This window comes from Ricinus communis, chromosome 5 (genome assembly GCF_019578655.1).
Source record: "Ricinus communis isolate WT05 ecotype wild-type chromosome 5, ASM1957865v1, whole genome shotgun sequence".
Lineage (NCBI taxonomy): Eukaryota > Viridiplantae > Streptophyta > Magnoliopsida > Malpighiales > Euphorbiaceae > Ricinus > Ricinus communis.
Window position 1 is genome coordinate 28,607,533 of NC_063260.1, and position 24,708 is coordinate 28,632,240.

At 31.0% G+C, this 24,708-nt stretch overlaps 2 protein-coding genes across 2 annotated transcripts; both read left to right on the forward strand.

Moving 5' to 3' along the window:
- The first annotated feature begins 5,638 nt into the window (after window positions 1–5,638).
- LOC8289090 (protein RGF1 INDUCIBLE TRANSCRIPTION FACTOR 1) lies at window positions 5,639–8,302 on the forward strand. Its single transcript, XM_002527625.4, has 4 exons — window positions 5,639–5,961; window positions 6,152–6,349; window positions 6,891–7,106; window positions 7,584–8,302. Exons 1-4 carry the CDS (start codon window positions 5,959–5,961, stop codon window positions 7,836–7,838), a joined length of 672 nt encoding a protein of 223 aa, XP_002527671.2. The 5' UTR covers window positions 5,639–5,958; the 3' UTR covers window positions 7,839–8,302.
- Window positions 8,303–19,639: 11,337 nt separating this feature from the next.
- Window positions 19,640–22,431, forward strand: LOC8289087 (28 kDa ribonucleoprotein, chloroplastic). Its single transcript, XM_002527622.4, has 4 exons — window positions 19,640–20,012; window positions 20,124–20,222; window positions 20,483–20,773; window positions 22,081–22,431. Exons 1-4 carry the CDS (start codon window positions 19,674–19,676, stop codon window positions 22,186–22,188), a joined length of 837 nt encoding a protein of 278 aa, XP_002527668.2. The 5' UTR covers window positions 19,640–19,673; the 3' UTR covers window positions 22,189–22,431.
- Window positions 22,432–24,708: the final 2,277 nt, after the last annotated feature.

Below are 24,708 nucleotides of genomic sequence, written 5' to 3' on the forward strand. Positions count from 1 at the left end.
AACGTTGAGTTTTAAATTGTTACTTTCATCCGTAAAAAAAAAAAAAAAAAATTATTTGTTGTTTCATGTAAGTAAGAGTTGTGGAGAGCGTCAAAGCATCTATGAAATTATGTCCGCACTGAAAGTTGGTAAATGAAATATAGTGAGTGCCAATAATATGCACTAAAGATTGTTTTATTTCTTTTGTTGCATCTGCATTTTCCTTATATGAAGTGTTAGAAAAATTAAGACCAAGACATCATTTTTATTTAATAAAAATTGTTTAAACTTGTATTTTAAATTGTGGAATTATCACAAGTCCGTACATGACACATGCAAAATGAATGGTTATATATATATTTTTTATAAACACTAAAAAATATTAATAAAATAGTAAAAGGAAAAAAAAAAAAAGGGAATTCCCATAAGAAGTGAGATATTGAATTTTATGTTTATTCCAAATTGATTCTTCCAAGTGTTGGGTCAAAATTTTGATATGTGCTTAAGCTATTCTGTTGGAATGTAAGTATAAAATTAACCTTCTATGGATTATTATTTTGTTTTATGCTAATAATAATTGCAAACTTTTAATAATATTGAAAACTCTATTTAAGTTGAGAAACCTCTCTTATTAACTTTATTATTAATCGTCATTATCTTTTTTTATAAGAAACCATCATTATCTTTTACAAAATTGCTAAAAAGTCTATTATATATAAAATAATAATAATAATCAGATAAACCATAAGTAATTCATAAATAAATTGAATATTAATTAGAGCAAAGACAACTAGTAAAAGAAAAGAGAAATAAAGCGGATGAGATGACGAAGAAGGGTTTACGATGGAATGGGCCGTCCATAAAAGCCTTTCCATTAATGGGACCCATAATACAAAACCCTCCCGAAGCTGCGGGTAATGTGTCCCACAATGACTCGACAAAAACGTCGTCGGGTATAGCGGAGTCAACACGCGGCTCGAACTACACGCGTCGCAAACGAAAAACGGCTTAATTAATGAGAATGGGTGTGAAAATGAAACCTTTACACACGCAAAATCCAAATGTGCAGCTAACTCGTTCGTCGCTCCTGGCGCCGCCCTTGGCTTTCTTCACAGTTTACTTTTGACTCTCTAGTCGCTAGTCAATTACAACCGCAGTGGGATAATGCTTCTGTGGTTTTTGCTATAATCTTTCCTTTTTTTACACCTAAACATCCCAAACTGGTCAACCAATATATCTACATACTTTTAACTTTGTATTTTCATTATATTGCAATGACTAGTCAGATGCAATTAAAATAATTCTTTTTAAATATAATATTCGATAAATAAAAATTAATAATTATGTATTAATATAAAAATAAAAATTAAATACTAAAAATATATAAATTAATAAATATTAATTGTGTTGATGAAACAGTATAATGTAAATGTTCCGTCCGGTGGCACTAAATTATATATTAAATATTATATTTAATTTCTTTTTCACCGTTCTTACAGAGAAGAAATTCAATATTTCATAATAGAGTACTATGAAACTCTTATGAAAAAATATATAAATTTTTTATAACAAAGACCATAAAACTCTTAAAATAAATATTTATATTTATTTATAAAATTAATTAATAATAAAAGAAAGATTATCATTTATTTAAAAGTGATCGGTAGTGAATAAAAAAATAAAATTTTGATGAGAAATAATAAAATAAAAAAGAAAGAAAAGAGGGGTCTAGAATCTTCTTAGACAAAATTAAGATAAGTTGATGAGTAATTTTATAGAATGACTACATGCATGTAGTATATAGAATACCACGAAAGCTGAATCTCCTTAGAGCTATATATATATATGCCACATTCACCGTACTATAGAAACAGTATTAATCCTTTTATCGACGCATTTGTAGAGATTTATAAGTGAAATTTTGTTGGAGTGGTCCTGGAAAAGAGATCAAATGTAGATATCCATGATCACCACTCACAAATTACTCCGCCAAACTATTGTCCATATTAATTCTATCAAATAAAATCTTAATTTAAGAAAATAAACGTTGATTAACCAAACAGGACATAAGACATTAATTAGAGTTCTTCCATTTTAATCTTAATAAAATAAACTTCCTAATAAGATTAGCTCAATTACTATACTTAAACATAACCCATTAAATTTAGTGATTACTCAATAATAGTGGGCATTTAATAGGCACTGTTCCACTAGAATGCTAATTTTATAAACCAAAACTACAGTCAATAAGCTGACATAATTCTCTTTAATTAAAATCCAACTTTCTCTTTTTGGATCGCAAATTCAAAAAGAATTAATTTAATAAAAGCCATTTTTGGGCTAACAAGCTTACATTAGATGCAGAGGGACATTTTTAACATCATTGGTGACTTGATCAACTCTGCCATAGACTCCTCCATAGTTGTTTTGATAGCTTTTTAAAGTCTTAATTATTTTCTTTCTTTTTTTCTTTCTCTTCGTGGCATTTTCCCATGCACAAGTTTTTCTTTTAGCAAAGAAAGCTCTTTTTTTAACTAAAGTCAAATTAGAAAATTAAAATACTATATATATGGTGACTCAACTCTAAGCTATGTGGGTTTTGACCTTTTAGCAAGTAATCCTTGACAAATTATAAAAAAAAAAAAAACAAAGGAACTTTAATACTCATATACATCCATTAGAGTTATTTATAGATTGCCTTCTTCCCTATCTTATCCATTTAGTTGATTCATGGACAATAAAAGCTAAATAACATAGTATTCTTTCTAATTTCAATAAAAAAATGATATATAAATTCAAGATTTCTGTTCTCCTCTTTTTCTTTTTCTTTCCGAAAGTCTGTGCCAACCGTTCATACTCTCCCTTAATTAATTTCATTAATAACTTAGTGAAATTTCAATAATATTTAGAATTAGCGAAATTGACTAGTATATTTCATTGATTTAATAATTTTAAGAATTAATGAATCGACTAATATATTTCATTTGAGCTCGCGGAGATTACAATAATTATCTTACCTTTTATGACTGGAGAGATAATTAGGTATTATTCATGTAATAAATATTTTTAAAATTATAATAAAGTAATGAATTTTAAATAATTTGTTTAATTAGTAAATAGATTTATTGTAATTGTATTTATTAAGAAAAATATATAATCAGATTAATTTATTAAATAAATAGTAAATTACTAAATTGAAATGTTAGATGAAATAGACCAATAAAAAGATAATTCTCTAAAAAATATGTTATAAGAGGACTATTCCTAGCATTCCTCTTAGGGTGCATATGGATCAAAATTAAAAAAATGAGTTATAACAGTAATGGCTAAAGGTGTAACTATCAAGTCATTGACCTTATTATCTAAGAAATGAGGAGTAATAATCAATGCGTTAATAGTTAAATTTAAGTATTATATTATATAATATATATTTTTAAAATAATATCAAATTATTTGTTAATAATAAAATCAAAGTTTAATTTTATTTTTAACCTTCTTTAGTCAAGAGAGAGGAGATTGATAAAACTACATTGTAAAGAGGCTATTAACCGTTAACCCCTTAATAAAAATGAAAAGAATTAAATATTAACTTTTTTTTACCCTTAATAGTTAACCTTCATTAATTAACTTCTAATGGCCAAATATGTCCTAAAAGTATTTAAAATCTTAGTGATATTATTTTAACAATTATAATTAGGAAAGGAGGAGATAGGTGTCGAAAATATGAAAGTACTTACCAGATGGTTTAATGGTCTTCTTAAGAGGCAAATAATAATAATAATAATAAATCAATGATCTGGGCAATGAATAAATTGCAAATTACCAAACACTCCAAGGGAATAATAATAATAATAATAATAATAATAAAGCTATGAGCATCAGAGACGCAGCCTTGATTTAGTGAACCATGTGATTAATATTTGTAACAACCAATTGAAGTTATGGTCTTCCGTCAAGTCATTAGTAAAGTTGAAAATGTTTTCTTATTATAAGTAATGATGATGAGTGTCTGGAGGAGTTGCCATGAATGTTGCCCATTATATGGATTCCAACAAGTGCTCTTCTTAATTAAACATGATTTCCACATGTTTCTAGGATATATAGAAATTTTTAAGTCCTCTTTATTTTAAGAAAAATATTATTTGTATTATAAAACATTTAAATATAAAAATGTGAAAATTATTAATTCCAATAATTACTTTTATTTTTTATTTATTGCTATCAATATTAAATTTTTTTTTTATTCTTTTCTAACTTTATCAATAGAAAATCAACCAAATGATTCAGAACTTATAGTGTGTATGTTAATATTAAAATATAGATCTAGAAAAAATTATTTACATTAAATATAAGGAATAAAAATTCAATTCAAGGCTTATAACACATGGCACACCAAAGCATTCATTTCCCCTCTACAATGCCCTAATTTTCCTCCAAAAAAGAATACATATCTATTAAATGGGAACAAAAATAAACGGGCATGCATGAATTGGTGAGTTTGATCGATAATCATTCATGTGTAAACACACTATCGAGGCTCCCATCATAGTCGTCCTCATTTCCCTTTGAGAGAACACCCCTCCCTTCTCCGGTTTAGGTTTAAGGGTGCAAGCAATCACTTAACTGTGTGGCAGTCGATACGTGTGTTTAGGGTCTTCATGGGCTTGGATTCTTCATGCACTGGCATTACCATTGTCATCGAGGTTAAGCTCTCTGAGATATCTGCGACTGTCCATTGGTTTCGCTCTTTCATAGGTTCATCAAGGGAATGGAACACAACTCTCAGTTTGTGTACATCTAGGACACATACTATACGCCTTGCCTTGTAGTGTTCACCCAACATTAAGCATATGCTAGCCAACATCGTTTGGCCACGTTCTCACGTCGATAAACAATCTGTGACATCTTGCTCCTTTCATGTTGGACTTACATTTCCTTTGCCATTCCTTGCAGTCTGGAGCTGCACTTTGTATTGCTTGGACATCAGTGTTGAAACCATTCCACATGGTCAGGTTTTAAGCTTTGCAAAAATGGCAACCATTTTAAGAAGGGATGGAGGCTCCTTAGAAGAAGTCTTTTTTTTTTTTGCTTTTAGAAGGATCACGTCATGGATAAGGGTATTTGTTATTCTTAAACAAAATTAAACATAATACTTAATTTCTCGCAATTAGATATGCATCTTATGTAATATATTGTACATATAAAACACAATTACAGAGGAACAATGCACCATGGGCAACAATGACGCAATAAGATTAAGACAAAGAGTAAGGGTAAGAGTGCCCACACCTAAACAAGTTTATACAAAATAGATAATTTAAAAAAGAAAAAGAAAAAGAAAAACATGACATGACATGAAATCCCTAATGTCTATCCACAATAAATAATTTAAGCACCATATCTATTACATAGGCATGAATAAAATATAGACATGCTCGAAATCACGACTATTAACATTAAATATCTAAAATAAATAATAATATTAATAGTCAATAATGAGTGGCATAAATAAAATAGAAAAATTACGATAAGACCAAAGAGAGAAGTGGGACATGCAAATGCAATGAAAATGAAAGGGAAATTAAAAGGAAAGAAGGAGGTGGGTTCCTTGCACCCAACGCATCTTTTTGTGCAAATATATATCATAAGTTTGGGTTCGGTTTTTTAGGTTCGGAGTTCGTGTAGACTTTTCGAAGATAAGAACGAACCCTCTCTCTCTCTATCTCTCTCATTCTCTCTACTATTTCTCCATTTTGCTTAGCCCCAGCCGCCTCCCCTCCTCTATATCCACCCAACTTTTTTCTTTCTCTCTCCACAATTATATTTATACACCTTTGCTCCTTCTCTCACTAAAAACCTTGGACGCACACATTTGACTCGGCAAAACACAACCGGGTACTCTGTTTTTTCTTCTCAAAACCATTCAAGCTGGCGATCGACAATCAGGAAACTACTTTCAAACCAAGGAACAGGAGAATCATGGTATCACAATGCCTTGTTTTGATTGTTTTTTTTCTTCTTTTTCATTTTTGGGAGATGGGTTTTGCTTCAAACTCTCTATTTCGCACAATGGATTTTTAGTTACGCAATGTCTTTAATTTCATCGATTGTTATGTAATTTCTTTCTCTGCTTTTTTTTTTTTTTCATAGTTGACTCTGTTGGTTTTTGTAGGGTGCTGGAGGACCTGTTGATGAGGATAATAGGTGGCCGCCATGGTTGAAGCCTCTTCTAAAGGAGAGCTTTTTTGTTCAATGCAAGTTACATGCTGATTCCCATAAGAGTGAATGCAATATGTATTGCTTAGACTGCATGAATGGTGCTCTCTGCTCCCTTTGCCTTGCCTGTCATAAGGACCATCAAGCTATTCAGGTATGGTATTATTTGTCGTTTCTAATGAATTCAATCATTTCTTCGTTTCCAAATCAAACCCATTTTGGCATCCGACTTTTATCCCTCTTTATCGAATGATATTTTTCTTTCACTCTTTTCCTCTTTTATGGGTTTTTCAATCCTTATATGGCATTCAAACTCATGTATTCAGTATTCTACTTTCTAGATTTCATTCCCTTTCATAGACATGCTTTTTGAGCTCTGGAGTGAAAATGAGGTTTTTATTGTTTAAATAATGGGGAACAGCAAAGGTCAATTTGAGTGTTGATTATACTTTATCAGAATCAGAGGATTTTCCTTTACCTAATTTTCTCATCCTACAGACGGACCATTTCGCCATTATATTGATATGAGGAAAAAAAAAAAAAAACTTACTCTGAATTGAATTGGGTTTTCTCTGTTCACTTATTTTCCATTTTGATGGGTTTGCATTTTCTTCATTTTTGGCAATTTAAAAGAAGTCATGAAATTGGCATGGACTAACACTGTCAAACTCTTGTTCTGATACTGTGAATGACAGATAAGGAGATCTTCATACCATGATGTGATAAGGGTATCTGAAATACAGAAGGTGCTGGACATATCTGGTGTTCAGACCTACGTGATCAATAGTGCTAGAGTTGTTTTCTTGAATGAAAGGCCTCAGCCTAGGCCTGGTAAAGGTGTCACCAACACATGCGAGGTGTGTGAGCGCAGCCTCCTTGATTCCTTCCGGTTCTGCTCCCTTGGCTGCAAGGTAATAACAGCTATCACATTGCTCCTATCAATTGACCGTCTTATTTCTTAATTCCTTTTTTTCTGCTGACAAGAGATCATGGAAATTTAGATTTAGATTCTCTTTTCTTGTTGTGCAAGATTATAGAAAGTTCAATTTTTTTTTTTTTTTGTGTGTGTGTGTTATTCATATGTGTGGTTAAAGTAAGTTTTGACTTTTATTAGTAGGTACAATACAATGGGTGTTGAAAATTCTGTCGATTTTGCTACTATTTTCTTGTTCACCAAACATACTTTGAATTGAATCTCTGGAATTAACTATAGGTTTGGTTAGACAATTGACTCTGGTTGGTTGTGCATTTATTGTGGGGTTATTCATTATTTCTGGGATATTTTTAAATGACATACATTTCATTGGTGGTTATACTTTGCAAATTTTGGCTTTGACTGCACATTCTTGAGAGTTATCCTTAGTGATCATTACTATTATGAATGGCAGATTGTGGGGACATCTAAGAATTTTCAGAGGAAGAAGAAGCAACAGACAGCAATGATGTCAGACTCGGAGGACTCTTACAGTTACAGCAGCAGCAGCCACGGTCAGTACAAGAACCACAACGATGATGACCACAAAGTGCAAAGTTTTTCTCCCTCTACACCTCTTCCAACTTCAGTTAGCTACCGATCTGCCAAGCGAAGAAAGGGCATACCCCACCGTGCTCCTATGGGAGGACTAATCATAGAATTTTATTGATCAGCACTAGTAATTTTGTGAAATTGATGCAGAATCGCCACCACCAAAAATACATTGTAGTTTTATATCCCAATGGCCCCTTTCTTTTTCAAGTCTTTACTAACCCGATGCTGGAGCCTCCTTTGACTAGAGAAGGGCCAGTATGGGAGGTTCAGTTCTCTCTCTAATGTTTGTGTATATAGAAGAAGAAGCAGCAGCAGCAGCAACAAATAGAAGTGGCAAAGTTGGGAGTAAAAGGAAATAATAAGAAGCCCTCTTAATGTAAAAGGAAAAATAGGGTGTTTTTTCTTTTTTTTTAATCTTAAGAATGGACTATAAACTAAGTTTTGGGATACTTGGGGGGCCTTAGGAACACGCAAATGTAAATATTATGCTGGTTGGTCAATGGAATCAAAACTGTACTGCTGTGATATAGGGATGAATGATGTTTATAAAGGATGGACATAAGAGGTTTTTGTTGTTAAGTGTTTGTGTGTAATTCAGTTTCCTGTTTTAACAAATAATTATCGTTTGGAAGAAGATATTGACTGGTGGCTGTAACTATTCAGTCTAACCGAGTCCCCTCGTCATACGTGGGGTTTGTATTCAAAACTTGGGCGGCTGCCTTTTGTACGTGTCAGGCCTGCATTGGTTGTGGGAAAAACCTGTGGTGTCCTGATTCTTGGAATCATAAGGTCGGTGAGCCGCCCCCTCTGATATTACAGGTCAAGTTCTTCACCCTCATCGATGCACCTTAACCCACTTCACTCTGAAAAACCTACTATGGATTTTATATGCATTTACCATGTATTGTGAATTCTGTTCCATCTCACCAATAAAAATTTTCTTTACGAATTACAAATTATTTATGACTAAGATTACACTGAAAATAAATAAAATTATCATGTTTTTCTAAAGAGTTTATCACCTTTTTTTCTGACACTTAGTACCTAGATATCAGGGTCCAAATCGGACCTTCTTGAAATCAAACATATGCTTCTTATATTCTATATGAGTTATGAATTTTTAGTTGTTTATTTGGTAAGAAAATATATTTAATAAATTTAATTATAAAAAAGTTAAGTTTATAAATATTATAAAATTTATTTTATTTATTTTAATATTATAATAAAATATTATATTTAATATATAAAAATAATAAATGATTATTTTTTATTCAAAAAATATACAGTTAATATAAAATAAAATAATAATAAAAATTTATTTCAAATTATGGCCTCTTCACTACCTCTTACACTAGAACTGCAACCAACACTGAGTTGAATTAGAGTTCCAATTACAAAACTGGAACCAGTACAAAAGCCCCAAATGTGTATTTAACCATCGAATTTGCAAGAAACATTTTCTTTCTTCTCAAAGCCAAAAAGAAGGTTGTTGTTTCTGTTTGGTTGAGTGAATATTTTATAAATTAGTTGTTTTTAGTATTTTATTGTATTAAAATACTGTTGTTTATAAAATGAATATTATTAGATGACTTCTTTGTTTTTTTGTACATATGCATGAATTCTTTTTATTAATATAAGAGAATATTATGAAACAAATCAATTTTATTTTCTTAGAAAAAAGTTTTATCTTACTAAAGAGAATCGCATGGATAAATATGAATTTATTCTCTTTAAAATAATTCAATTTAACTATATATTTTTCATCAACTTCTTTTTTTCTGAGCTTTATCAATTCATTTTTTTAAATAAATCATATTTATAAAATCACTATAATTTTATCATAAATTTATCTACGTTAACAACTATAAATATCTTTTTGTCAAAACAAAAAATAATAACTTTTTTTCTAGACTTATTTTAATTAAAAGACCCAATAAGTGAAAATAAAAAAATATATAACACAAAACAAACATAATCTTTCTATCGAGTTTATCTCACTCTTTTTCCGAATCTCTTAAATTTTGATATATTGGATTTCATGTTTAATATTTGATATACATTTAATTAGTTAGATTATTATGTATTTAAAATTCAAAAGATTTTGTACTAATCATCTCCGAAATTCTGATTGAAATGGGTAGAAAATGATGAGATTACATCATGGAGGATTGAATAATGTTGTGAGTGTGTGTGTTTAATGTTGTTAATTTTATAATTATTTTATAATTAATATTAATATAATTTATGCATTTAAAAGCTGTTCAATGCCTTAAATGTCATGTGACAATATAATATATTAGAGTTTGTTATATAATATCCAATAGGCTACACGAGCCGTAACTTGTTTTTTGTTGGAATTATTTTTAGAAGTTTATTTTATATTTTGTTAATACAATTAATTAAAATAAATCATGTTTAAATTCAATAATTATATTTATAACTGTGTCTTGAAATAACCCGTTTATACAGCCCACCACCTCCTGCTGCCCTTCCCTACGCTAATCTTGACTCTATGTGCGTTTAATTTTAAATGCAAATTCAGGGTTAATGGGTAGGACTCTTGCCTTGGCCCTTCTTTTGTGCACCAATCAGAGTTTTTCTATTTTTATTTATATATATGTTTCTTTCTTGACGTGTCAATCAGTGTTTACAAATAATAGAGAATCTGAAATGAATGAATCCAAATACATTATTTTATATTTGCTATAAATATAATAATTTATTTTATATAAAAAAAAATTGAAATTGAAGATTACATTTTGTTTGGAATAAATATTTTTATATTTACATTAGATTTCAAGCGTTGTAAAATAATATATATTATTTTTTCTCTTCAAGATATTTTATAATTTTTTTTATTTATTTTCTTTTTATTAGTATGTCCACTTTCATATATTAATTTATATCCGAATAGATTAAAGTCGATAAAGTTTATTGATAATTAAAATATCTAATTTATTAAATAGATAATATCTTTGATTAATAAGTGGAATAATTAAAATGAGATATATTAATTTGATTAGGTTGGACTTAATGAATAAAAAAAGAGTTAAATTCATTTAATAAGAAGAAAGAATATACACATAATTAGTTAAATGTTTCACGTGGTGAAAAGTCCTCTGACTCTTTATGACTGTGAGACACGTGATTTCTCCTTTTTTTCTAAAAAACATCTGAACTGTTTTTACTGTTTCCCTTTCTAAAAAGAAAAAACTGTTTTTACTGTTTCTGTGTATTTAACCTGTGAAATTTACCGACCACATCTTTTGGCTTTGACTTAGAAGAGAAAAAAAGAAGCAAAACACGTATTCCCTCTCTAGAAAATGCTGAACCGACACGTCAGACTAAATTGGACGGACCAGTAATGGCGGTCCATTTTCGATTACTTTAATTTTCCAAACAAAAACGGGGTGATTCGGCCAACGTGTCGGTCAAGCTTGCCATTAATATTTTAGACCGTCCAAGCGCATTGCTTTCCACGCAGGCCTACTCAACTCAGACTAGGTGGGACATTCCGACACTATATGTTAAATAAACAAGTAAGAAACAACGAAAAAAGAAAAAAGGAAAACATCTATTACGCCTCGAAACCCATTTTTTTGTTTGTCTGTGCAGTGCCACGTCGGCATTTTAATAGCTCAGGTCATTATTTTTGTCTTATATTCTAACCGCATGAATTATTATATTTATCCTTCTCATTTTGATAATCTATTCCTAATTTATGCATAAACAATTTTTACATCAACACTATTTCTTGAAAATGCTTTTAGTAAAATTCTAACTTTATTAAATACCCAATCCGTTAATATATTTAAATAATATTTATATTAACTGATGGATTAAATTATCGAATGAAAAATAAATATACTAGAATTAAATAAAAAATTAATTATTAAAATAGAATAAAGATATTATTTTTTTGTTGCAAGAACTAATTACAATATATTTATAAATGAAAATATGTCAAACCATCTTTTCCAATATTTATAAATATCAATTCGACTCTGATGGAAAATTTAACTCCGGATCAGATGGAAGATGCGGCTGGTTTCAAAACATAGATATCATAGTAGTTTGGGTTTAAGTAGCAATTTGCCCCTGAACTTGTAAGTCAAATCGAATTAACACCAAATTGAAAATTGATAATTTAGACAATTCAACCTTTATTCCAACCTTAGCAATGCGCGAGTAAGACACGCGCCTATTAATTAAAAAAATCAAATAAACAATTTTATTAATAATAAGAATACTAAAATAAAATCAATAGTTTTTCTAATTCTCTTCTTCTTTTTGCGTCTCTTCTTTTACAAAAAATTCTTCAAAAACTCGAACTGCAAATAAAAAAAAAAGACACAATATAAAAGAAACTCATGTCTTAAAACATTAGAGAAATCGATGAACACTTTTGTCTCCAAGAGGAAGCCATCACGCAGAAGTTCTCGTCTCACCAACGCTCAGAAGCGTAGCCGTCGCCATCTCGTAGAAGTGTCGCCGTCGCCATCTTGCAGGAACACGGCAGTTGTCACCTTGCCATACCCAACACACTATACCTATCGCCTCGCCATACATATTAATCAGTGAACTCCCAACATATGCGTTAGAGTCTAATCCCTGTTTAATTGCCTCTGCATGAACTAGTAGCAAGCCAAAGTCCAGATCAATTAAACTTGCAATTGCACTGAATACACTTCCTAACGTGCATTTTGTAGATTTTCTGTCAGCCTTCCTCATGTTACGAAACAACACAATAGACTTTGCCTCATGACCTCTCTGATCATGCCCTGAAATCATAACATTCCATGCTATAACATTAGGGTTAGGCATCTGGAAGAATAAACGCAATGCATCATCAAGCCTTCCTAGACCAACATATGCATTTATGACAGTCACAAATGATACCTGGTTTGGTTCACGGCCAACCTTCTTCATCTGTTCAAACACTTCCAATGCCTCCTCAAGCAAACTAGCTTTAACATAACCTGCAATCAAAGAAGTCCAAGAAACAATATCCAAACTCACTCCACAATCAAAGACCCTTCTGCAATCACTCATCCTATTATTCTTAGCATACATATCAGTAAGAGCACCCACACAAAAAAAGAACTAAACTAAAAAACCCAACTTAACGACATTAAAATGAACTAGTATACCAAATTCAACACTCTCAAATCTTGCACAACCTAATAGAACAATAGCAAAAGTGAACTCATTAGGCTACGTTCCATGACTTCACAATGACCCGTAACACTTAAGAACCGTATCAAGAAATTCAGACTTAGAATACATAGATAAGATCGAGTTCCAGGCCATAATATCTCTATTTCTAAGCTTATCAAACACTTTCTCTGCAAAATCAACATCTCCACCCTTGGCATAAAGATCAAGAATTTCATTCTCTAAAGATATTTTTTACCAAAACCCAAGTTTAAGGCTTTGAGAATGAATAATTTTACAGGTTGTTACAAATCTATATAGTCCATGAGGCATTTCGTCAAACATGCAGCGCGTTCTGATTTTCTGGCATTTTTTGAGACACGACCGCAAGATATAAATGTAAGTGTGGAATTCAAGGGTTTGAGGAAGGTGAGTTGCGTCGAATGAGAAAGTTGAAAGGGTGAATTGGTGATGGCAAAAATGCGGGCTGGAGGCAGAAGAGACTTTGAAGAAAAATCTGAGACGCATTGACTATGATGTATGGTCCTAACGTAAAACATCCACAGGTCAGTTGGTATATTGATGACCGCCGATGAATAATTTTTCCCGACAACAGAGAACACAGCGCTCAACGGTGTACACCACCCGAGTCGAGTTCATCCACTGTCAGGTCTCCATCCAAAAATTTGCCATCGGTCAGAAGCGTCGCCGTCATGCAGGAACAAAACAGTCGTCGCCTGGCCATACCCCATAACACACTATACCCATCGTCTCGCCATACCCATGAATTCCTTTAGTCTATCACAACTTTTTTTAAAAAAAATTCATTCTATCAAGACTTTTCATTAAAAACACTCTTCGTTAAATTGCATAAAAGAAAGGAGTTTTCATTAAAGAATGAAAACGAAAATGAAAAAGAACGATTCTATAATTTTATATTTTTCTAAATACAGTTCACTTGTCCATTGACGCAAGTGAGATGCACTTGCTTAAAATTGGAGTAAACTAACCATTTTATGAAATATGCAGAGTAATTAGACCACAATTTTCAATTTGGAGTTAATTGGACCTCACTTACAAGTGGAGAGGCCAAATTGCTACTTAAACCTGACAGTTTGGGTAGAAAAGTAGAGAAGAGTGTATATTTATGCGAGTGTGAAGTCGCTTTTGGGAAATGCCAAAAGTTTTAAAAAGAAATAATGAAAAGCAAGTAGAGTCGTGTTTGGACAGCAATATAACAGTATCTAGTAAGCATGGAAGGAAAAACAGCAAGTTATGGACACACGAGTTGGAAGTGTTATTCTCCGAAAGTAGACCTGCTTTGGATTTTTATTTCAAAAGTCCAAACTTTCCATCATTTGGATGTGTTGTTCCAAAACAAAATTGTAAAGCAAAAAGAAAGGGATATCATTTGGGTTTTCTTTTGTTTTTTCAATAATAATTATTTGAGTTTAGGGATAAGATTTAGTTAACTACAATAGCTAGGCATATAGAGCTTTCAATACGCAATGACCCACTTGAATTATGATGCTCATTCAAAGGCATTTTAACAAATACATTTCCATGCTAAAAAATAATTCATGTCCAGTTTTCTTTATCAAAATAAATTATTTCTTTAATTTGATACCATTAAATTCTACAAGTTTCTTTTTAACTAATGTATTATTATTAGATATCATTTTGATGTAAAAACAAAAACAAAACTAACAAAATCTTTGGGAGACTCGTTGGGTTTCCAACACATTGTGATGTTATCTTAACAAAAAATCCAAACCCCCTTAAAAAGGACTTTAAATAAAAATAAAAATATCTAGACCCTTAAAAAGCACCGGTCGTGACTTTATATAAAAACATATGATAGTGGATGTGGAAATTCTGTGTCATGCACTTACCATTAAAAAAAATTGGTCGGTTCAATTCATGCGCAAGTGTGGATTCATGGCCACAGATATATAATTACTTATATTGACCCAATGTTTTTGGCAGCAGTTAGGCTTAAGCCCATGCCATATGTCAACTTGTTATTTCCATCACTAATCGTCTTAAATGCAGAATTGATTTGGAACTTTTGCTATGATACTTCGAGGGTTGCGTTCCCACATTTCAATTGGCTCAAATAAGTTCATTTGTTATAGCAAATTTTTGATTTCATATAATTCTTTTTATCCTTTTCATTCTAAAATATATGAAACTTTAAAAGTATAAGAATGTAAAATATAATTACTTATATATAGGTATTATCTTTTTCTAAGAGATAAAAGAAGGGAAATATTTCAAGAAAATAAAACCATCATACAGCAAACTATACAACAAGAAGAGATGGTCAATTCTTAAATATGTAGTGTATAACACATTGTCCCATGGACAAAATTTTCTCAATTTGCTGCTGGAGAGTCGGATTCGTCAAGGCAGCAGTGTCGGGAGATGGCCTTTAGAAAAAATAATTAAAAAATTTATTTTTCTATTATTTTTTAAATTGAATTTACAGTATTTTTTAATTTTTCTGGTTTTTACTGTATTAAAATATTAATTATAATTTGAGTTATTTTTGAATTTTTTGTATTGTTTTAGATAAAATAAATCAGAAAATAATTAAAAAATAAATTAAAAAACAGTATTTTTAAGGAAAATGTATATAATAAAAATAATATATTCTTTTTATTGTTTTTAAGAGTATTTCGAAAAGTTTATCCTAGTCTTTAATCGCTTGCCCCATTTTTCTTCAAGGCCAAGTAGGCCTACCACTAGGGCCTTAAAAACACCTCTTTTTAAAGGGTCCTTAAAAGGGGCTCTAGAAGGGTCCTCACAATTAAATTCTTAAGATATTTTTAAGAGGCCCAAACTCGGTCCACTCTGTTTCTCCTTCCCTAATCATGTAGTCCAGACCCTTGTACATACCCAAATAATTTGAAACCCTAAGGATTCCTTTAGTTCTTGAATAGAAACATAAGATAATAACAGAAATAAAAAATCGGTAATTTTTATTGTTCATATTTGGTTCGAAATATAATTTCTCAATCAATACTATTGTGTTTTTAATTTTCTCTCTTAGAAAGTGGACATTTTCATTTTCATAAAGTCAAACTAAATTAATTATAAATGAACAAATACATATAAAAATAATAGTTTGTGATTTGCTTTTATATTATTTTTGTATTTTAGTGTATATAGTAGTAATAAGTTAAATATTTATAATTTATTGACGATAATTACATTATTATTAATATTAATACTAACTAGAAGAAATTACTATTTAACACTCAACAAAATGATATATAGAAAATAAGTATTTCCCTCCAATAGAAAAAGGAAAATCCTCTCTAAGCAATATTATTCCTTAATTCATTTACAGTTTATGCTTTCCACTTCTGATATTCTCACCAAATAGAAAAGGAATTTTTTTTTAAATATTCTTTTATGGTGAGATTTAAATTGGCACCCATTTTTAAAGTACTTCAACCTTATGCCATCAAGCTAAGTGTTTTCCGTATAAATTATATATATATATATCAGTATATTTATATATAAATGTGTGCAATAGTGAAGGGGAGACAGTTAAATTGCTAATTGAAGAATTCAAGTTCAATTTCTTGTTTCAATTCCTATTTTTTTCTTTAAAAAAGAAAAGGTAAACTTCTCATGTGAGCAATTATCATCATTATGGCAAAATCCTTTGAAATTGACTAATTAGGACAAGAAATACAGTAATTAATCTCTAATTGATGGAGCAATTCGGCCCGTGTTACTTTTATGCGCTTTGACTTTAACAACTGAGCATTCAGCAATGAATACGGGGCTTCAAAATAAAATGCAGATTACTTAGGTTACAAAACATAACAATTAAAAATTGGTAATTAAGATTATTGTTAAGAGATGGAGTCTTGAGTTCAAACTTTCACCTTTGCATTAGGTGAGATTTTATTTTTTTATGACGAGTATAAAGAGATAATTATCTCTGTCGTTGTGTAGCTCACTTTCTTATGAATAAAAAGAATTACTAAATAAATTAGCATTAGTTCAATTAAATATAACTTTTATGATACAAATTAATTGAAGAACATAAATTACTTTATGAATGTTGATGTATTTACTAATTATTTTCCTTGAATTTGAGATTATATTTCATTTCAATGTATTAACATTATTCTTTGCCGGAAACTTTGATTTGGGATCCCCTAACAGATTGCCGTTGAGCTGTCTTTATGTGAAAAATAAAACATTATTAGATCATCACAATTGCCAAAGACCAAAGTGAATTGGAGTTGTCTTTATGGAAAAAAGTTTTTGTTTAACATTAAGTATCTTTCAACTTATGAGAAGAGAAAAAAAAGAAAAACTACACAAATGAAAAATTGTAATTGTAAGAAGCTAATGATACCACAGAGGTTGTGGTACTTTACAAGTCTTGCTTCCAACTGACACTAATCTCCCTTGACCTCTTGCACTAGTCAATTCAATGCTCAAGTCATCACAATATGGCTTCATCATCACGTCCCAACCCCAATATCCATGCTTATAATAAGCACCCACACTCATTTCCATACCCATATTCACCTTTTTATTCTGCTCTATATCCGTTGTCAAATTCATGGCATATGGGCTTAACATGAACAGCCTCCCCCATTCACAGCCTAGAGAATGGCCATGAATCTTAAATGCTTTTTCTTGCTTAGTACCTATGTGAAGCGTTTCATTCATGAACCCGCATGAGATAGGGATACCGTCGTATATGAGAAAAGAATTGAATGGTGGAATCGTTACATGCAAATGGGGTTTATGATTAACAAACACCAGCTCTGCGTTCCAAGAAACCACCAATCTTTTGGAGGCACTTACGTAAAAATGTCCAAAAGTTATGGAATTTGCCCTGAGGGTAAGAGTGCCAGCTCCGGGTCCAAATTGCAGAGTCTCATAAGTCGCTATGCTTAGAAAAATTGTAGCGAATACAACCACCACCAAGTAAATAACAAGTTTTAGAATACTGCACCATCTAGAGCTGCTGGACATGGTTGTGATAGAAAGGAGAATAGGGTTTCTATAAGGATTCTGGGATAATAATAACAAAAGTATATATATATTACAAAAGAATTGTAAGAGTTTCTATTGCATGAATTCTTAGGCTCCGGTAAGAGTTTTTATTTGATGTGATTGACAATATAAAACTACGAGGTTATAATACTTAAATCATTCTTCTTCTTTGAAGGATTATCATAGTAATGTTTTTTTTTAACAGAATTTTTTCCCTTATTATATATTATCTGTCATGATGTTTCACTGTCCTAAAATCCAAGGCATTGCTTCCTTTTAGGGCATTTTCTCAATGACAATCAAAACTACCTCCTTTTAAGTGTTCGTTTTCATGAATTGTTAATTTCCATTTGACAATGGAAATTAGCTGAGAATATTTGTAATAGAATAAGATTTTACCGTAATTAACTTGTCTGAAATATGCAAGGACTAACTAAATTAACCGTTTCAGGAAGTCGATATGCCTTGCAGAAAATGTTGGGCACTTGTCGTACGGATTATTAGACATAGTTTCACATGTTATATCTAAATAAAGGAAAAAAAGAGAAACAGCCAATAGTGCTGAATTTGTTATATATTCATGATTCAAGATTTAACTCACAAATGACAGGCATTTAAACAACTTATTGCAACATTCTAAAAATGTGTTTATTTTTACCAACTGGATGTAAAAAGATTTGCTGTCGGCTCTGCAAAATGACTCATTGTATGGGACTGCTAATTTCTATTTTCTAATATAAGAACTCTAGTTGAAACATTCGATGGCTTCAAGCTTATGCCATGCTTGTTATTCATTTATTATCTCTTCATTTGATATATTTAAAATGTCTAATTACTAATTAAATTCTGATTCTTTTTATATTCTTAATAAATTTATTAAATTTTTCAATACTTACAGTTCTTTTTGTTTCAAATATACTAACAAACCAAGAAAATCCAGTGATTTTGCTCATGTCGATAGTTTGTTCCAATTTGGACTTTTAAGATAGGCATTTTAGCGAAACATATTTGTAATGCATTTTCAGGTTAGTTTTATTTAACACAAAGAATAATTCATCAATAATTAATTGGTGTCTTAGCCAAATAATAAAGTCAGGTGTTGGACATGAAACTTTACTAACCTGATAAGAAAAACTGACCACAATTTCAAATGAGACCACATTGTATTAGTTCAATAATTAATTTTGGATTTTGGCTCCAATATATTTTACGGTTAATTATTGAAGTTTCCCTTTGTTTTTTTCTTTTTCTTTTTTTAAGAGCAAGTATAAAATTGTACTTTAAGAAAAACTTGGGATTAAAGGTCAAATTAGCTGTTAGTTCTTTTGCAAGAGGTCAAATCACCCTATTTTCTAATTTTTTTTACTCTTATTTATTTTTTATTATAATAATATTATATAATAAAACAATATCTACTGTAGTAAAACAAATTTTTAATTATTTTCTAAAAGTTTAGTCAGTGTAAATTTTAGTATTAGAAAATTTAATTTTTTGATTTGATTTAGTTTAATTTCAAACTAGAAATATATTTTATGTGGTATTCATTTATTCGTAAATGAATGGAATTTTTTTTTTATGGGATTTAAGTCGACAATACTGAATGTTATAAATATGCCTCGTGAAAAGTTTAAGGGGCAAATCAGCTTTTATTTCAAAAACTAAAGTATGCAAGTGGATCTTTAAGTTTGAGAGATGACCGTATTACCCCTCAAATATCCAATACCTCATCTCGAGTTCGTTTAATCTCAAATGTTTAGTTACCACAGGAATGGCGGCAATGGAAGCTGCAGTTTCTCTCTTCCTGCCTCATCCTTCTTCCTCCTCTAAATCCCTCTTATCTCCCACTTTTATAAACCTTTTTAAACATAAATGTCGTTCCAATTCTATCCCTCTCCTTTCCCACAATTTCTCTCTCAGTAACATTCACCTAACAGCTAGAAAGCTTTCCTTCGAAAGATTCTCCACTGCACAAGAAATAATGATACCAGAGGAAACCCAAGAAACAACCCAGAAGAGAAAGCTTTACGTGTTCAATTTGCCTTGGTCTCTTTCTGTTGTTGATATCAAAAACCTCTTTGGACAATGTGGGACTGTAACGGATGTGGAGGTTTCTCTTTTCTTTCCAAGTTTCTTAGACATCTATGATTTCTCCTTTTATACTTGTGTTTATAAATGTTATTTATGATGTGGGTTTTTGTTCTTGTGTGATGAAATGTAGATTATAAAGCAAAAGAACGGGAGGAGCAGGGGATTTGCATTTGTGACTTTGGCTTCTGGAGAGGAAGCTCAGGCTGCTATTGATAAATTAGACTCTCATGTATGCTATTTCGCTTCTCTTCCTCTTTCTTTTATTTATTTATTTATGGTAACATGCAAGTTGCTAATTGTAGCTTTTAAGGGGACTGATGCTAGAAAATTGGTATTTGTCTAAATATGTTTTCCTCTCTCTCATTTGGTTTAGGTTCCTTGGAATTCAGTATTGTTAGTTAAATTTTCTACCTATTCAATTGACATTTTCTCATGTTGTTTGAATGTTACTGGCAAGCTGTTCGTTTACTCCATAATTATGTGTTGCAGGAAGTGTCAGGAAGGATTATTAGGGTGGAATTTGCAAAGCGATTGAAGCCTCCATCGCCACCATCACCTACAGGCACTTCCACAAGGGAGACACGGCATAAAATTTATGTGTCTAATCTTGCTTGGAAAGTGAGATCAACTCATTTGAGAGAATTTTTCTCCACTAATTTTAGCCCAGTTTCAAGTAGAGTTGTCTTTGATAGTCCTACAGGAAGATCTTCTGGCTATGGGTTTGTCTCTTTTGCCACAAGAGAGGAAGCAGAGGCTGCGATTTCTGCTTTGGATGGGAAGGTAAGGAAAATAAAAATCAAATTAGCACTTATTCCTATGCATTTGCTTAAAAAAGTCCTTAGATTCTTTCACTGGTTGGATATGTTATGATGACTTCATGTAATTGTAGCTTTAGATTTTAAACACTAGTTTATGCTTTGTGGTTATTTTGAAAGTTATCTTATTAACGGATCTGCATAGTTTGATTTTGTCACAATCACAAAGGAGAAAAGGAAACATCAAACATCACTACAGTTGCCCATTGTTCATCTAATTTTAAATTTTGCCTCTTTCACTTCTGAATTTCAAAGCTAGGACAAGAGTGTTTGCTTGCTGACAGCCCCATAGATGATCTATTGTCAGTTTGTATGCTACTACCTAATACTTGTGGAGTATGCTACTTTATTTTCTTTTTGTTTTTTTCATTGCTGTGCCTCTGTCTTTTCGTTTAAAATTTTTGAGTATGAAGGGGAAAAGCATTATCTAACTTTCATCATTTTTAAGCTTGCAATGCCACCTGGAAAATCTAGTGACATCTTAGTTGGCTTCCATTCGCAGTTTTAGTTCGCAGCCATTAACTGAATTAGCATATTGAATGTCCCAATACAATTGCCATATATTTTCAAGGGCAGAAACAGATAGCAATGCTGGTGGCCATTTTCATGCCATTACTGATATGATAGTATCTTTTCAGGATTTGGCTGCATTTCTGGCTCTTGTTCAAGTTTTCCACCTTCAGCGACATATATCTCTTGTTCTTATCATCCTTCAATCTTAATTTCTGAAAACTCTTTACTCCTGTTAAATGAAATCGTTGCTTGATTTAAATTAAGTCCTATTAAACAAGGAAAGATTTTGAAATAGAAAGACACGAGACTTAAGTCCTATTACAAACTCTATCTGGTAGTGATAAAGTTGGATCTTCTAACACCATTTGGTTTTGTGCTACTAAGTTGATTGATATTACAGATTATGAATCACAGATTTACTGTCTCTGCTTGATGTATTCATGCTCATTAATTGAATGTCTCAGTTTGTGCCCACTCATATTGTTGCAACTTCTTACAAAATGAGAAATGCTGCATATAGCCTGATGCAACTGTGTGGCCAAAACCATGTTGTCATATTGTTTCTTGTTTTTCAGGTTCTGCAAATTGTATCTAAAATTTAAAAAGCAAAAGTATTTTATTTCTAATCTAAAGCATAAATGCTGTGGATTTTTTTTCTTCTCATTTCATAATCACATTCTTTTGTTTCTTTAACTAGTTATACATGCGTTTTAGATCGGGAACATATGTACTGTGAACCTTCCATTATTTTCCCTGTAGGAATTGATGGGTAGACCACTTCGCCTCAAATTTAGCGATAGAAAGACTGATGAATCTGAAAGCGAAAATCAAGAGGAAGAAAATGTTGAGGACCAATCCGAACAGTAATATAAGTATCTTGTTCATGATTTGCAGATTGACAATACAAATATAGCAGCAGCAGAAGTTTTAAATTAATCCCCGGCATAGATGTGAAGGAAGGTGTTTCTCTTGCGACTTTTAATTTTGCATTCTCATCTTTCTCTAAGTACTGTGAGATCATTGGACTAAAAAGTTAATTCTTGTTCCTCTTGTTTTATGTAACTTGCACATACTCTGTCCATATAAATATGCCTACTTCTACTGTGTAAATGTGGATGTTTGTTAGAATCTTGTTTTTTGTAAACTTCAATAGTTTAGTTGAAGCTCCTTTCACTATCATGTGCTAAAATATATATCTTTTGAAGTTGTTCTGGAAGAATGTAGAGTTAGTTGCGCAGATGGGGGTAACACTGTTCGGTCCTCTCATTCATTCTCTATTTCTTCCTGGTACGTTGCTCTTGTGCAACAATGCCTCTTTTATTATCTGGGATTTTTTTTGCGTCTCTACTAATTTATTTTTCAGCAACTTTCTGGTGCATTTATTTTTCAACCTGACAGTCCCATAATATATATTGCACTTGAGCTTTGATCTAGGGTGGCAATAATTTGCACAGTTTGCATGGGGAATTCAAAGCTTTATGCTTCCCTTTGGTACAAAAAAGGAAAAGTTATTACTAATTTTATTCTCAGGAAAATAACACCAGAGTTGCCCTCTCTTGAGACTGGCTAGACTTTGATAGTCTGCATCATTTGTGCATTTCAATAATATTTAGAAGCTGGTGAGCTCGAATTTTAAGTTTAGTTAAGTCATTTTATTTAAAAAGAAATTTAGGATTTGAATGAAACAAAAGGTATAATTACATTTTTAGTGTCTGAATTTGTCAAGAAATGGCAATCGAGTGGTTAAATTTTTAAAACTAACAATTGAGTGTGGTAACCTGTAAAAGAATAATAAAGTGATACTTTTAATAGATGATTTTTAAGTTTCTCTTAAACTTTTACAGATATAGATGATAAAACAAAAATTTATTGAATACGTCAAAAACTAAAATAGATTCATTAGTAATATAGCCTTAGGGTAAGTTTTACCTTATATAACTCTCTTTCTCTAAAATCTATTAATCCTCAAATTAGTAGTATTAATCTTTAATCTCTAATTTATGAATCTTAATATTTATTTTACTATAAAACTTTAATGATTTGGTAAAAATATGTTTGTATATAATAAATAAGTTTATCATTTTATTATTCTTACAACATATTTTTACTGCATATTTCTTATTTTTTTATCTCATTTAATATTAAAAAAATATCGATATTCATAATGTGTGACTGACTAAAAATAATATTTTATTATTTTTTTATAAATTGTCACGCTTAATTGTTGGGTCTTTTTTATAAAAAAGACAAGCATCATTTTGGAACCTTGATACATCGCTAATACTCAGGCTGGGTCAGTGGGTCAATTTGTTTCCTTGAAAACTTGTCTTTAAAATCAGGCTCAACCTTCTGCATAGTACAATATTATATTAGCATATTTGGATTAATAAATTATACCCCCTAGTGTTCTTCCTTTTACCCTTGGATTTATCCCCACAGTACATAATCATAACAATTATTATAAGTTTGAATTTCATTCTCATTCCTAAGGTAAATACTGTATTTCAAGACGAGTGACTAGTCTACTGGTTAGGGAGGTACAAACCCATCTTGGCTGATGTTTAGCATATGCATATAGTTTGGAGTCCTTTTTTCTAGGTCTATACATTAAAGAGAAAAAGGGGTCTGACATTTCAATGTTTTCTCTAATTACATTTGTAGAGATTACTTTTATTTTTTTTTTAATTTTTCTTTCTTGTTGACGAGTGGTCATACACACATATATATATATATATATATATAAAGGTGAGCGTGAAGCTTTATCGAAAACTATAAAATCTATGAGATGATTTTGTATAATATGATAGACTAATGTATGATTGTGTGAAGTGGGTACGTACATACCTTTAAAAGATCATTCTGACATTTTATGCGCCTTTAACTTCATTGCTTTTGTTTTGACGAGAGCATGCATATGATTGGCCAATATCCTTTATTCTTGGGTAATCAACTGTCCTCTACGAAATAAATGAAGCCACATTTAACCTAATTGAAGCGATAAAAATGCTAGACTCTTAGTTCAAGAAATCTTTTTCTGCACTAGACGTGTTATTACATACGTTTATATATATAATTAGATTTAGAATGCACCCTTGTATTTTATTTCAGCTCCATCCATGCATGCATGAAAATTATATTAGATGTTATTCCAAATGTCTATGCTCAAGATAGATTTTGGAAACATCTAAGTTAGTCAATGAATGTTTATAGTACATATATATGCTTGGTAATATATTAAGAGTGAAGGGGCAGCTTTTGGCTACAATTTACAAAATTGTGTTGGAGACTGAAGCTACACTCGAGCTGATACCTTTCCTGTTGATGATGGGCATCATGGCTTAAGCTTTACCTGAGTTATATAATTGTGATCAATATGATGTACACATA